At 42.2% G+C, this 12,335-nt stretch overlaps 2 protein-coding genes across 2 annotated transcripts in view; both read right to left on the reverse strand.

The window, feature by feature from the left end:
- Positions 1-12,335, reverse strand: part of ZNFX1 (zinc finger NFX1-type containing 1) — a 474,364-nt gene that overhangs the window by 285,433 nt on the left and 176,596 nt on the right. The gene's annotated exons all lie outside the window — the stretch shown is intronic.
- The window catches only part of PTGIS (prostaglandin I2 synthase), a 54,796-nt gene continuing 42,786 nt past the window's right edge, over positions 326-12,335 (reverse strand). The window contains exons 7-10 of the mRNA XM_069072384.1: positions 8,976-9,144; positions 6,019-6,200; positions 3,364-3,515; positions 326-660 (exon numbers count right to left, since the gene is read on the reverse strand). Of these exons, the coding sequence (XP_068928485.1) occupies positions 468-660; positions 3,364-3,515; positions 6,019-6,200; positions 8,976-9,144 (696 nt within the window). The 3' untranslated portion in view covers positions 326-467. The remainder of the gene's footprint in view (positions 661-3,363; positions 3,516-6,018; positions 6,201-8,975; positions 9,145-12,335) is intronic.

Below are 12,335 nucleotides of genomic sequence, written 5' to 3' on the forward strand. Positions count from 1 at the left end.
AGGTCTGTGTGTGAGTCCACAACCAGCTTATCCTTGCTCCAAAGTCTAGACAGACTGTATTAAAGTGATGATACATGTCATATGGGTGGCTTAGAGCTGTAGATCTGATCCTTGGTGACTGAACTCCATCCTCTGCCCCTAATGTAGAGAATGCTAGCAACAGGTAGAAAACAAAGAAAGGAGGAAGCTTTGGCCCAAGCTCAAGGTCCGCCATATTGGTTCTAGGAAGGAGCTCCCAGGAAGCTGATATGATTAGGCAAAACTTATGAACCAGAAGAATACCATTCTATGCCCTGTTCTGGAAGAGCAGATGAATCTCATGACATCAGAAATAGAATCTTTATTCCAATAGGAAGGTTCTTGGAGAAAGGAATGAATGAATTGGGTAGAGAAAAGTGAAGCCTTTCATCTAGTGAGAGGGGCAGAGAGATGAGAGGTCAAATGAATATGTCTTTGTCATTAGCTTTTTAGGCTTCTGTAATTCTCCCAGGTGCTGCTGTGGAGCCTGGTGTCCCTCTGGGTTTGAGTCTAATATAAATGGTGATGTCATGTTCTGGCTGCATCAGTCCAAACCCATACCGACTGGTGTCAAAGCTGGGGATCTTTTCCTTTGGATTTTTCAATTTCAGGTCAAACTGCATCAACAAAATAATAAGAAACCTGTGGAGAGATGGACAATCAATGGTAAAATTGGCAGTTTCAGTTTCCTCTTCTGTAAAAATAGACCCAGTTCCCCTTACCGTCTGCTTTACAGTACTTGTGTGGAGGTGGTACGTGTTCTATCCAATTAAACTAAGGTCCCTGGGGGCAGGGTCTGTTTTTGCTTTTGGCTTTGTAACCTCAGTGCCTAGTGCAATGTCTGACACATAGTAGGCTCTTAATAAAAATTTGTTGATTAACTTGACTGATTAAACAGCTGGGATTATCCTGGGGTTTGAAATAAGAAAGGATAGGATTGGAAAGGCTTGGACGATTACTAGCTGTGTGATCATGGATGGGTAAATCACCTAATCTCTTTGAGCTCCAGCTTCCTCATATGGAAAATGGGAATGATAATATTTGTGCTATCTTCCTTACAGGGCTGGAGTAAGGAAAGGCGTCTGTAAATCTTAAATGTACGATGCAAATGTGCATTTCATTATGATAGAACCAAAGGGTTTAATGGAATTTGAGTTGTAAGGGACTGCAGGGGCCATCTCCCCCTTCTCCTCCACCATATTGGTCTTGGGGCTTATAGGAGGAAGGAGACAATAGAACAGAAAGGAGAGAGGCAGGAAAGCTGACAGAAGAGGAGAAAAGAGGGAAGCCCGTTCACTTGCTCTCTCCTCCATCTATCCCACTCTGGCATCCACTGCCCTTGTCATTTCACAAGGTTCTTCACCAATGATTTAAGTCATTCTATGTGCCCTAACTCTTCTTGGTTTGCTTCCCTATAAAATGAAGCACTTGAATTAGAAAGTCCCTTCTATCTTGGATCATTCTGTGGAGAAGCCTAATCACATAATGTGAAGAGTCCTCGACCTGGACTCTGCAGACCCATGTTCAAATCTTAGATTTGATTCTTCTTGTTCAGTTGTTTTTCAGTCATGTCTGACTCTTCATGAACCCATTTGGGGTTTTCTTGGCAAAGATACTGGAGTGGTTTGCCATTTTCTTCTCCAGCTCATTTTACAGATGAGGAAACTGAGGCAAACAGGGTTCAATGACTTGTCCAGGGTCACACAGCTAGTAAATGTCTGAGGCCAGATTTGAACCCAAGAAGATTAGTCTTCCAGACTCCAGGCCCAACATTCAATCCACTATACCACCTAGCTGCCCCAGTTTCTTACTGTATGACTATGAGCAAATCCAAGTCTTAGTTTCCTCACCTGTAAAATGTGTATAATGCCAACCTCAGCATTGTGGGGATAGCTCTTTAGGAACCTCAAGGTGTGATAAAAATGAGAGATGTTATTTTAAGGTACCTCTTACCTGCAGTTGCAAGAGTAAAGGATTAGAGTCAGAGGTTCAAACTTCAACTCTGACACTTCCTACCTATGTGACCTTAGGTAAGTCATCCAAGCTATCATTTCTGGTGGTGGGGATCATTTCTTATTCTTCTATGTCCCTCAGTGTCCCAAAGACAGGACTGGGCACATAGGATTTACTAAGTTGAAAGTCTGCAACCTTGTTCTCACACTAGCCTGGGTGCCTCAGAAATCTGGTGCTGAAATACATGGAACCAGGAATCAGGGCTTATTAGGTTTGAAGTGTCCCTGAGCTCATCTTTTGCAATAGTTTAAACATGGCAATAAATCAGCTTGAGTTAAAAGGTTCAAAATGTACAAAAGGAGCTGCCCCAGGGAAAGCTGAACAGTCTGTCCAGTATCTTAGCCAGAGAGGTTTCAGATGAAGGATTACACCTGCCAAGGCATTCTTAGTGAGGAAAGACGGTGGAAGCTCCCAAATGTCCATCCAGCCCTGGAACATCATGGTCAAAGGAAAGAGGTTTGTACAGAGAACCCAGAGGTCTGGGTTCCAGTCCTGCCTCTGCACTAATCTAAGTGACTTTGGGCAAGTTACATCCCTTCTCTGGATGTCAGCTTGATCTTTGTCCAAGAGGGAAGTTATTTGGATACTGGCGGGATTTCTGGACTATAAAATTCCATTATAACGGGGAGGGTCAATCTTGAGCAAACTTGGTGGAAGAAGGAATCATTTATATGTTAAGTTAGATCCTGACATTTCTGAGGTGGTAGAAATATATATAGTACCTGTTTTCAATTCAACAAATATTAAGGGCTTACTATGTATAGGCCTCTCTGCTGGGTGGTGGGAACACAAAAACAAAAATAAAACAGTCTTTGCCCTCAAGGAGCTTACATTCCACTGAGAATTCAACATGTATGCAGATAACTAAGTACGATACACACATACACACACATACACACACACACACACACACACACACGGACAGTAAGAGTATGCTCATAACCAAAGATTTGACACTGCCTTTCTTCTTTCTTGGTAAAGGGGAGAGGAAATTAGCTGAAGCATTAAATTCTCTGGGCCTCCTCCTCCTCCTCCTCTATAAAGGGTCTGGACTTGATTATCTCTAAGGTAGCTGCCATCTCTAAATCCTATGGGTTCACCAAGTCTCTGAACACAATTTAACTCAACCAGCTCAAGGGGCTTGAAAAATCAGAGGTATAGTGGCTTCTAGTTGGGTTTAGGTGTGGTGAGGGGTAAAAAGGTAAAAAAAAAAATGCCGATGGATGAACGATGCCCCTAGACAAGCCCTGAAAGGAAGAGCTAGTGGCCAACAAAGCTGACCACAGGGCAGTGAGGCCTGAGGCCCAGGGCAGGAGCCTTTATTCTACTTACTGCTTTATGCTGCTGATCGCATGATTCCTTCCCAGACATATGTTCGCCCCTGCTCCCCAAGGCATGTTGTAATTCTTGAGCCTTTTTCCACCCTTGTAGAAATCTCGCTTCTCACTCCCATCCTGGTTCAGGAATCGGTTGTACTTGAACTCCTGAAATAAAAGTCCGTTTTCTGTTATTTCCAGGAAGGTGGCAAATGGGGCAGTAAGAACTTAGGATTTTCAATTTCTACCAAGCTGCTTCAAAGCCTCGAACCCTTGAGATGTAGACTCAATTCTCTTCTTCTCATAGGCTGTGAAAATCTGAGTGTGTTTGTGTATACACACACACACACACACACACATATGTATGTATTCATATGTATATATACCTAAATATATATATTCATTAGATTGTGAGCTTCTTCAGAACAGAGACTGTCTTTTGCCTTTCTTTGTTGTTTTTTTGGAGGGCAATTGGTGTTAAGTGACTTGCCCAAGGTCACACAGCCAGTTTTTGTGTTAAGTGTCTGAGGCCGGATTTGAACTCAGGTCCTCCTGACTCCAGGGCCGGTGCTCTATTCACTGCGCCACCCAGCTGCCCCTTTTGCCTTTCTTTGTGTCTTTAGCACAGTACCTGGTTTAAAAGATACTCTCTGACTTGAATTGTTTATAGAAGTGTGGTATGGTAGAAGGCGCGTGGCTTTAGAGAGGGCCTGGATTTGTATCCCCTTTAGTACTAATGTGTAAGTGCACTTAGTACTGGTAAGACCTTGTATCATCTCTCAGCCCCTGTGGACCTCATTTTCCTCCTCTAAAGTGAGGGCTCTGGACTAGATGATTGCATCTATGGTCACATGTGTACATGTCCAGGTATACATGTGTGCACATATTTATGGATGTGTATGTTAAGACTAGAACTTACCATCCGAGACCATCAAATCTGATCTAACGTCTGCTCCAACACTTATCCTAAAAAAAAGGAAACTCAACCCCAGAGTGGTAAATTATTTTCTTTGAGGTCATACAGCTACTAAATGATAAAGCCAGGACATGTCCTCAAGTCTTCTGGCCCCAGATTCAGGGCTTTAAAAACAATGACCCCATGCTGCCTCTTGTTATGTACCTCTGTATGTGTGTGTATGTGTTTGGAAGCACAAATGTGCGTGTAATGATTTTTTGTGTATATATGTATACCTGTGTTGGGCTCTGGCCATGTCAAGCAAATCTCACAAAATGCTACATTATTGCTTGGAGCTGATTCTTGCAAGCTGCTAGGAAGACAGAGAGGTGCCTTGACTGGATTAAGGGAGGTCCTAGATACCAGCACAGGGAAAGGAAGACAATAAGACGTATTGAATGCTTACTATGTGCCAGGAACTTTACAAATATGATCTCACTGGATCTTCACAACATTCCTGTGACATAGATACTCTTAATATTTGTGATTTGTCCAGGATTTTACACAGCTATATATTGTTCAGTTGTTTCAGTCATATCCCTCTTCCTGACCCTACTGGGGGTTCTCCTTGCAAAAAAAAAAAATCGTTTGCCATTTCCTTCTCTAGATAATTTCACAGAAGAGGAAGCTGAGGCAAACTGGGTTAAGTGGCTTACCCAGGGTCACACAGCTAGCAAGTGTCTGGGGCCAAAATTGAACTCATGAAGATGAGAGTTCCCGACTTCAGGCCTGGCACTCTATTCATTGCACCACCTGCCTTCCCAAGCCAATAAAAGTAACTCACAACTTTCTGACCTCAGGCCCAACAGTCTATCCACCGAGTCTCCTCATTGCTGCTACTCTTGTTCATGTGCCAGGGCCAGCACCAGGTCCACTGGGACCTCCTGGGTAATGAAGGGTGTAACTAATACAGTGATGTTATGATCCAGGGACTTAGGCTGAGTAGCATATCAGCCTCCAAAAAAGGAGGAGATGGGAAGCAAAGCCAACTTGGCTGGAAACAAAATGGTGTGAGGGAGCGAGCCCTGAGCTTCCAGCAGGGAAAACCCAACTGTTCTCATCACTTTTTGCCTAGCATACTGCAATAGCCTCCTAATTGCTTCTAGTCTCTCTCCCCTCTCTAATCTATCTGCAATAAGTCCTTGTTGGATGGACAGATGGATGAATGAGTGAATGAAAGTATGAACAAGTCATGATGGCAATTGGAAATCAATGTATTCCAGGAAATTCGGGTGTGACCGACAGGCATTGTCTTCCCAAGTTGTTTTTGGAGATCATTAATTGAAAACAACAGTTTCAGCTTGTGTTGTACTTTCTGGTTACAAAGTGCTTTAAACCTTATTGAGAGTAATCAAGGTAAACCTTATTGAAGTCAGATCTGGGTGTAAACCTCCATTCTAACATTTACTAATTGTAAGTAACCTCATGTTTCTGGGTTTTGTGTATCTGTAAAATGTGGACTGCTGTTCTGAGAAAAAGCCTTTTAAAGTATTATACAAAGATGAATGAATGACCTTGTCAGGTAATGACGTAATCTCCATTTTACAGATAAGTAGACTGAGGCTGAGAGAACTTGAAGTGCCTTGTTAAGCTCACACAGATGGTAAATAATAGAATCAGGGTTCAAACCCAGGTCTTCTGAATCTAAGCCTTGACATTTCTGCACAAGAAAAAATTCATTCTCATCTTGATATCCATAAAAAGGTAAGCCATTACCTCTGGGTTCTCGTAGATTTCTGGGTCCCTCTGAGGGATGAGGAAGGGGAAGAGGAGGAGGCGGTCGCCTTGCCGGAGATTGTACTCTCGTCCATCGGCCAGAGGCAGCACCATGTCCACCAGTATCTCTCGGGTGATGAAAGGGGCAGCTGTCAATCTCAGGCTCTCACTTAATACACTGTCTGCAAGGAGCAGGAAAAGAACGATGAGACAGCAGGGGAGGGGCCCTTTGGGGTTTAGGTGGAGTGTTGTTGTTCAGTCATTAAAGTCATGCCCAACTCTTTGTGAGCCCGGTTGGGGCTTTCTAAGCAAAGATCCTAGAATGGTTTGCCATTTCATTCTCCAACTCATTTTACAGATGAGGAAACTGAAGCAAACAGGGTTAAGTGACTTGCCCAGGGTCACATAGCTAGTAAGTGTCTGAGACCAGAGTTGAACTCAGGAAGGTAAGTCTTCCTGATTCCAAGCCCAGTGCTCTACCCACTGTGCCACTAGCTGCTCCTTAGTCTGAGCAGGAGGTATCTATATAGTTCTATGTTCAAGAGCCTCAAATTATTCCTCCCACTATGTATGACAGTGTTTCTCCAGTGCTGCCTGGGGTACAGAGTTTCCTGAATCAGGTGTTTGGAGATCTCTTAGATGTGTGATTCCAAGTAAATCACATCACTTTTCTGAACTTCAGTTATTAAATATTAAAATTTTAATATTTTATTTAAAAAAACTTGCCTTGCCTATCTTCTTTTTATTTATATTTATTTTTCTCTTTTTTTGGAGGGCAATTGGGGTTAAGTGACTTGCCCAAAGTCACATGGCTAGTTAAGTATCTGAGGTCACATTTGAACTCAGATCCTCCTGACTCCAAGGCCAGTGCTCTACTTACTGCACTATCTAGCCGCCCCCCCTACCTATCTTTTTAAAGGGCTCTGTAAACTTTGAAGGAAAATAGAACGGTGAGCTATTATCATTATTTTTTATGTACGATTTTTTCCTCAATTACATGTAAACAAAACACTTGAACATTCATTTTTTAAAATGTTGAGTTTCAAATTCTCTCCATGCTTTCCCTCCCCTTAGCTGTTGTCATTATTGACAGAGAGACACTGTAGCCTGGTAGATAGAATGGCAGGAAGCCAGGATGACCTGGGTTCAAGTCCCACCTTAAAAACAGATTGTGTGACCTTGGGCGATTCAATTAACCTCACTCTACTTTATCCCACTCTCTAAACCACCAGTTGCAGAGAAGGTGCTGTCCTGCATTGATAGAGGGAGGCATTCCCTATACTAGTGAAATCTCAGGTCCAGTCTATATCAACTGAGATAATATTTGGATAGAACTTATCACAGTTCCTGGTACACAGTAAGTGCTTAATAAATACTTATTCCACGCCCACTCCCCATCCCCATCCCTATCCCTAATTATCTAGACAGAAACCTCAATAGGGAGGGGAGGGCAGGGCAATGAACCGAGCTGCCAAGGTTGGAAGGAAATGCCCCTTAAGAATGTCCAATTTCGGGGTAGCTAGGTGGCGCAGTGAATAGAGCACCGACCCTGGAGTCGGGAGGACCTGAGTTCAAATCTGACCTCAGACACTTAACACAAAAACTAGCCATGTGACCTCGGGCAAGTCACTTAATTGCCCTGCCTCCCCCCCTCCAAAAAGAAAAAAAATGTCCAACTTCCTTTATTTTGATTCTCTGCTCACCAAGTGACCTTGTCGTCTCTAATTTGGCTTCCTGAAAGAACCTGCAGAGAAGAGGCACCAGTGCCTGATACCGATCACCCTGCCCCTGTAGGGGTAATTAAATAAAGACCATGATGATAACGACAGCTTCCTTCCATAACATATTAGAGTCTGCAAGACCAGCCCCTTATATAATGACTGGAATATATGAGGTGCTTAATAAATGCTCATGGGCTGACCACTGACTTACAGAACAAACAATATACACAACATCTCTGGCGATGTAAATGGAAAGAACAGCAAAGTGAGTCTGTGAGACAAACACAGCGAGTATTCCTAGATCCATCTCACCCATGAGGAAGCCAAGGCTCACAGCAGCAGAATTTTGCTCCATGGACACAGTAATGGTTGTGGAACTTGAGCCTGGTTGCCTTGATTGCTCAAAGGAAGAAACAGCCTCATGGTTCATACTCATTCAGGCTCAGAATTCAGGTAACTTAACTTACTCTTGTGGAGCCTGAGAGGGAGCCAGAGGGAATAAACTGAGATCCCAGAGTGAAAGGCCAGACGCTGGCCCCACCAGGTGCCACAGCCCGGTGAGGCCCAGCCTTTGTCTCTCTTGGACCCTTCCCTTACTGTTGGTTGATGGTGTTATTCAAGTTTGGAAGACTCAGATGGCTCATTATGCTTTGAAAATTCACAGGCCCAAAGTGGGGAGAATGGGTTCTTAAGAAAAGAATCCAATCTAAAATTTAGGAAATGGGGCAGCTACATGGTACAATGGATAGAGCACTGGCCCTGGAGTCACCAGGACCTGAGTTCAAGTCTGGCCTCAGGCAACTTGACACTTACTATGTGACCCTGGGCAAGTCACTTAACCCTGACCACCTCATAATAAAATAAAATAAAATTTAGGGAAGGACAGGAACAGGGTATCTTCCTGAGGCAGCAGGATGCCTGGCAAATGCTGAGACAAACCCATGAAAAAAATCCAGGATTCTTCCTCCTCCCTATTCCCCTGGTGGGAAAAAAAAAGGAAAGAACTTGGGCTAGGGCTTTAAGAATTGCTGCCTTCTCTGGAGACTGCTTCCTCCATGATATCCAGGTGACCAAGGACACCAAGAAGGAGCTTCACCTGCTTTGCAAGCTTGCTGAGGTTTAGGACTGACTCTAGCCTGGAGCTGTTATATCTCATCCTGGTCTTTCCCAAGGGTAAACACCAAGAATGGGAATTCCAAGTAGGAGGGACAGAGTGAAAGAATAGGGATCACTTACCAAAAATAGGCATGCTATCCAGGACTTCCTGAGGAATACTGGCCATCTCGGACAGCACCTTCCCTTCCTTCTGGAAGATGCCTTGTAACTCCCCAAGGACAGCAGCAAGAGCAGGGGGAGTCTTCAGGAGGAACACCAGGAGCCAGAAGGCAGCAGGACCAGCATTGCCCTAGAAGGGATAAATCATCCCCACCCCACCCAACAAAGAAAATCTGGTTATATACTACTCTTAATAACAATGGTAGCCATCTTTATTTCTTGATGTCTAGATTGATGTCATGTTTCAACGGTCCTCTGAGGTCAATATCATAATTATTATTATTTCCATTTTACAAATCAAGAAATTGAGTCAAATCAAGGTGGCATCTAGGTCATTCTTTGTATAATGGAAACCAATTCCAAGCCCTAGACTTGGAATCCAAAGCAGGGTTCATATCTTCCTGGTTTTACCCCAAGAACAAATGCTTCTTAACATACTTAGAAATGTGTAAAGCACTGAACTGGCCACTGGAGAGAGATAAAGTTTGGAAAAAACATAGACCCTGCCTTCTTAGGCAGAGAAAATTATTTTCTATATCTGAGTTTTCTCAGCAACAAAGTAGGCATTAGCAACCCTTCCCTACAAAGGCCTAAAAACACTTTTGAAATTACTCTGAAGGAAGCACCTAATATTTACATTTAATTAAAACCTAACAGAGGGAGATTGTGGGAGGATGGCAAAATAAGGCAGGAAATGGCCTGGCTCTCCCAAACTCCCCTCCAAATAACTTAAAACAACTCTTCAAATTGAAATTGAGTGGTAGGAATAATACAAAGTCATGGTAAAGCAGCTGTCCTGCCCAAGACAGCTTAGGAGGATGTTAGGAAAGACCTGACCTACTGAAGTGGTGGTCTTATGGGGGTAAAAGGCAGACATCACAGTGTCAATAAACAATTGCCTTGGGGGAAGCTGTGTCAGGGGTAGATGCAGCTTTGGGAACCTTCATCTCATGGGTTGGTGACTGATGAGGGGAAGATTGCAGGGGCCCTCTGCAGGCACTGAATGTGGGATGCAGGTACATCAACCAGACTTGATCCCAAAATGTGGTTACTGTCGAGGAGAGGAGAGTGAGTGAATGAGGTTGCAGAGGGGTAGGATGGAGAGGATGGATTGTGGTCAGTTGCAGGAGAGCATAGTCCTTGGTTTGAATTCCAGGGCAGAGGAGGGAGCTGACCACAGGAGAACTATGGTACACTTCCAGGACTGGGGCGGGAGGGGGGGTGAGAGGCTTTGCCATGGAGGTGGGGGGTGGGGGAGGTTATGGCTGATCATGACTCATGAGTGGAGAGGAGTACTTGAGGCTATTCATAAACCAAGGCACAAGCCAGAGGAGCAGTGACCACACCTGCCCCTGGATAACAGCACACTGGAAAAACCAATAAGTCAAAGATCTCCCACTCCAAGACATAGCTCTGAAGACAACAGCAAAAAACAACAACCACCACAAAAAAACCCCAAAGCCTGAGACATTGTCCCTTACAGTCCAGGAGCAGAGTCTGATCAGAACATAAAGTTAACAACCAAGAAATAGACAGTTAAAATGAATAAATAACAGAAAAAAAAAGACCCAACCATAGATAGTTACCATGGTGATAGAGATCAGGGTTAAAAATCAGAATAATACAATGAAGTCAGAACAGTTACTTGTAAAGCTTCAAAGACAACTAAAACAGTCACAAGCCCAAAAATAATTTTTGAAGAGTTTCAAAAGGACTTTAGAAATCAAATAAGAGAGACAGAGGAAAAATTGGGGGAAAAAATAAGAGTAACACAAGAAAATTATGAGGAAAAAGTCAACCACTTGGAAAAAGAGGTCCAAAAACTTAATGAAGAAAAAAACTTCTTAAAAATTAGAACTGGGCAAGGGGAAGCTATTGACTTCATAAGACATCAAGAAATAATAAAACAAAGTGAGAAGAATGGAAAAATAGAAGAGAACATGAAATATCTCGTTGGAAAAACAGCTGACCTAGAGAACAGATTGAAGAGAGATAATATAAGAACTATTGGACTACCTAAAAGTCATTATTTTTTTTTAAATCTAGACATTATACTTCAAGAAATTATAAAAAATTGTCTTGATGTTTTAGACCTAGAGGGTAAAATAGAAATGGAAAAATGTACTGATCACCACCTGAAAGAGATCCCAAAATGAAAACTCACAGGAATATTATAGTTGGGTTTCAAAGCTCCCAGGTCAAGAATATAATATTACAAGTAGCTAGAAAGAAACAATTCAAATATTGTGGTGCTACAGTCAAGATAACACAAGATTTAGCAGCTTCTACATTAAAAGGATGAGGGGCATGCAATATAAGATATTTCAAGGAGCACAGGAATTAGGTTTGCAACCAAGAATAGCCTATCCAGCAAAACTGAGTACAATCCTGCAAGAAAAAAAATGGATATTTAATGAATTAAAAGACTTTCAGGCACTCTTGAAGAAAGCCCAGAACTGAATAAAAAAAAATTGACTTTCAAATACAAGAATCAGGAGAAACATAAGAAGGTAAACATGAAAGGCTAACTCCCTTACTAAGTTTAAACTGTTTACTATCTTCTATGGAAAAATAATATCTGGAATTCTTAAAAATATTATCATTACTGGGGTAGTTAGAGTACACATAGATGAAGGGCTTGGATTTGAGTTGATTATGATGGGATAATCCTAAAAAATAAAATTAGGTAGAGGGAAGTAAAATGGAGCTAATTATCTCATTAAAAAAAAGCATGAATGAAAGAGTTTTTTATAGTGAAGGGAAGAATGTTGTGGAGGAGGGGCAGCATGGGAATCTTATACCCATCACAGGGTTGAAGAAGGACTAACCTACATCTGATTGGGTATGAAAGTCTTTGTAACTTACAGAGAAATAGGAGGATAAGGGAGGGACTCTTAGAAAGGTGTGCAGATAAGGGAGGCAGTGGTCAGAATTTAACAAGACTTCTGAGGAGGAATGGAGAAGGGAGGGAGAGAAAGAGAAAGAAAGAGAGAGAAAAAATGATAAAAAGTGGGGAGAAAAAAATGGAGGGAAATATCCAACTAGTAATAATGACTTTGAATGTGAATGGGATGAACTCACCCATAAAACAGAAACAGCAGAATGTATCAAAAACCAGAACCTGACAATATGTTGTTTCAAGAAACATACTTAAAAATAAGACACACATAGAATAAAAAAAAAAGGCTGGAGTAGAACTTATTATGCTTCATCTGATATAAAAACAAAACAAAACAAGAGTAGTCATCATGATCTCAGACAAAGTTAAAGCTGAAATAGATTTAATTAAAAGAGATAATAAGGGAAACTACACTAAAAAGT

This window comes from Petaurus breviceps, unplaced genomic scaffold, assembly GCF_028583685.1.
Source record: "Petaurus breviceps papuanus isolate PSGF00001 unplaced genomic scaffold, PetGlider_PUasm1.0 90847, whole genome shotgun sequence".
Lineage (NCBI taxonomy): Eukaryota > Metazoa > Chordata > Mammalia > Diprotodontia > Petauridae > Petaurus > Petaurus breviceps.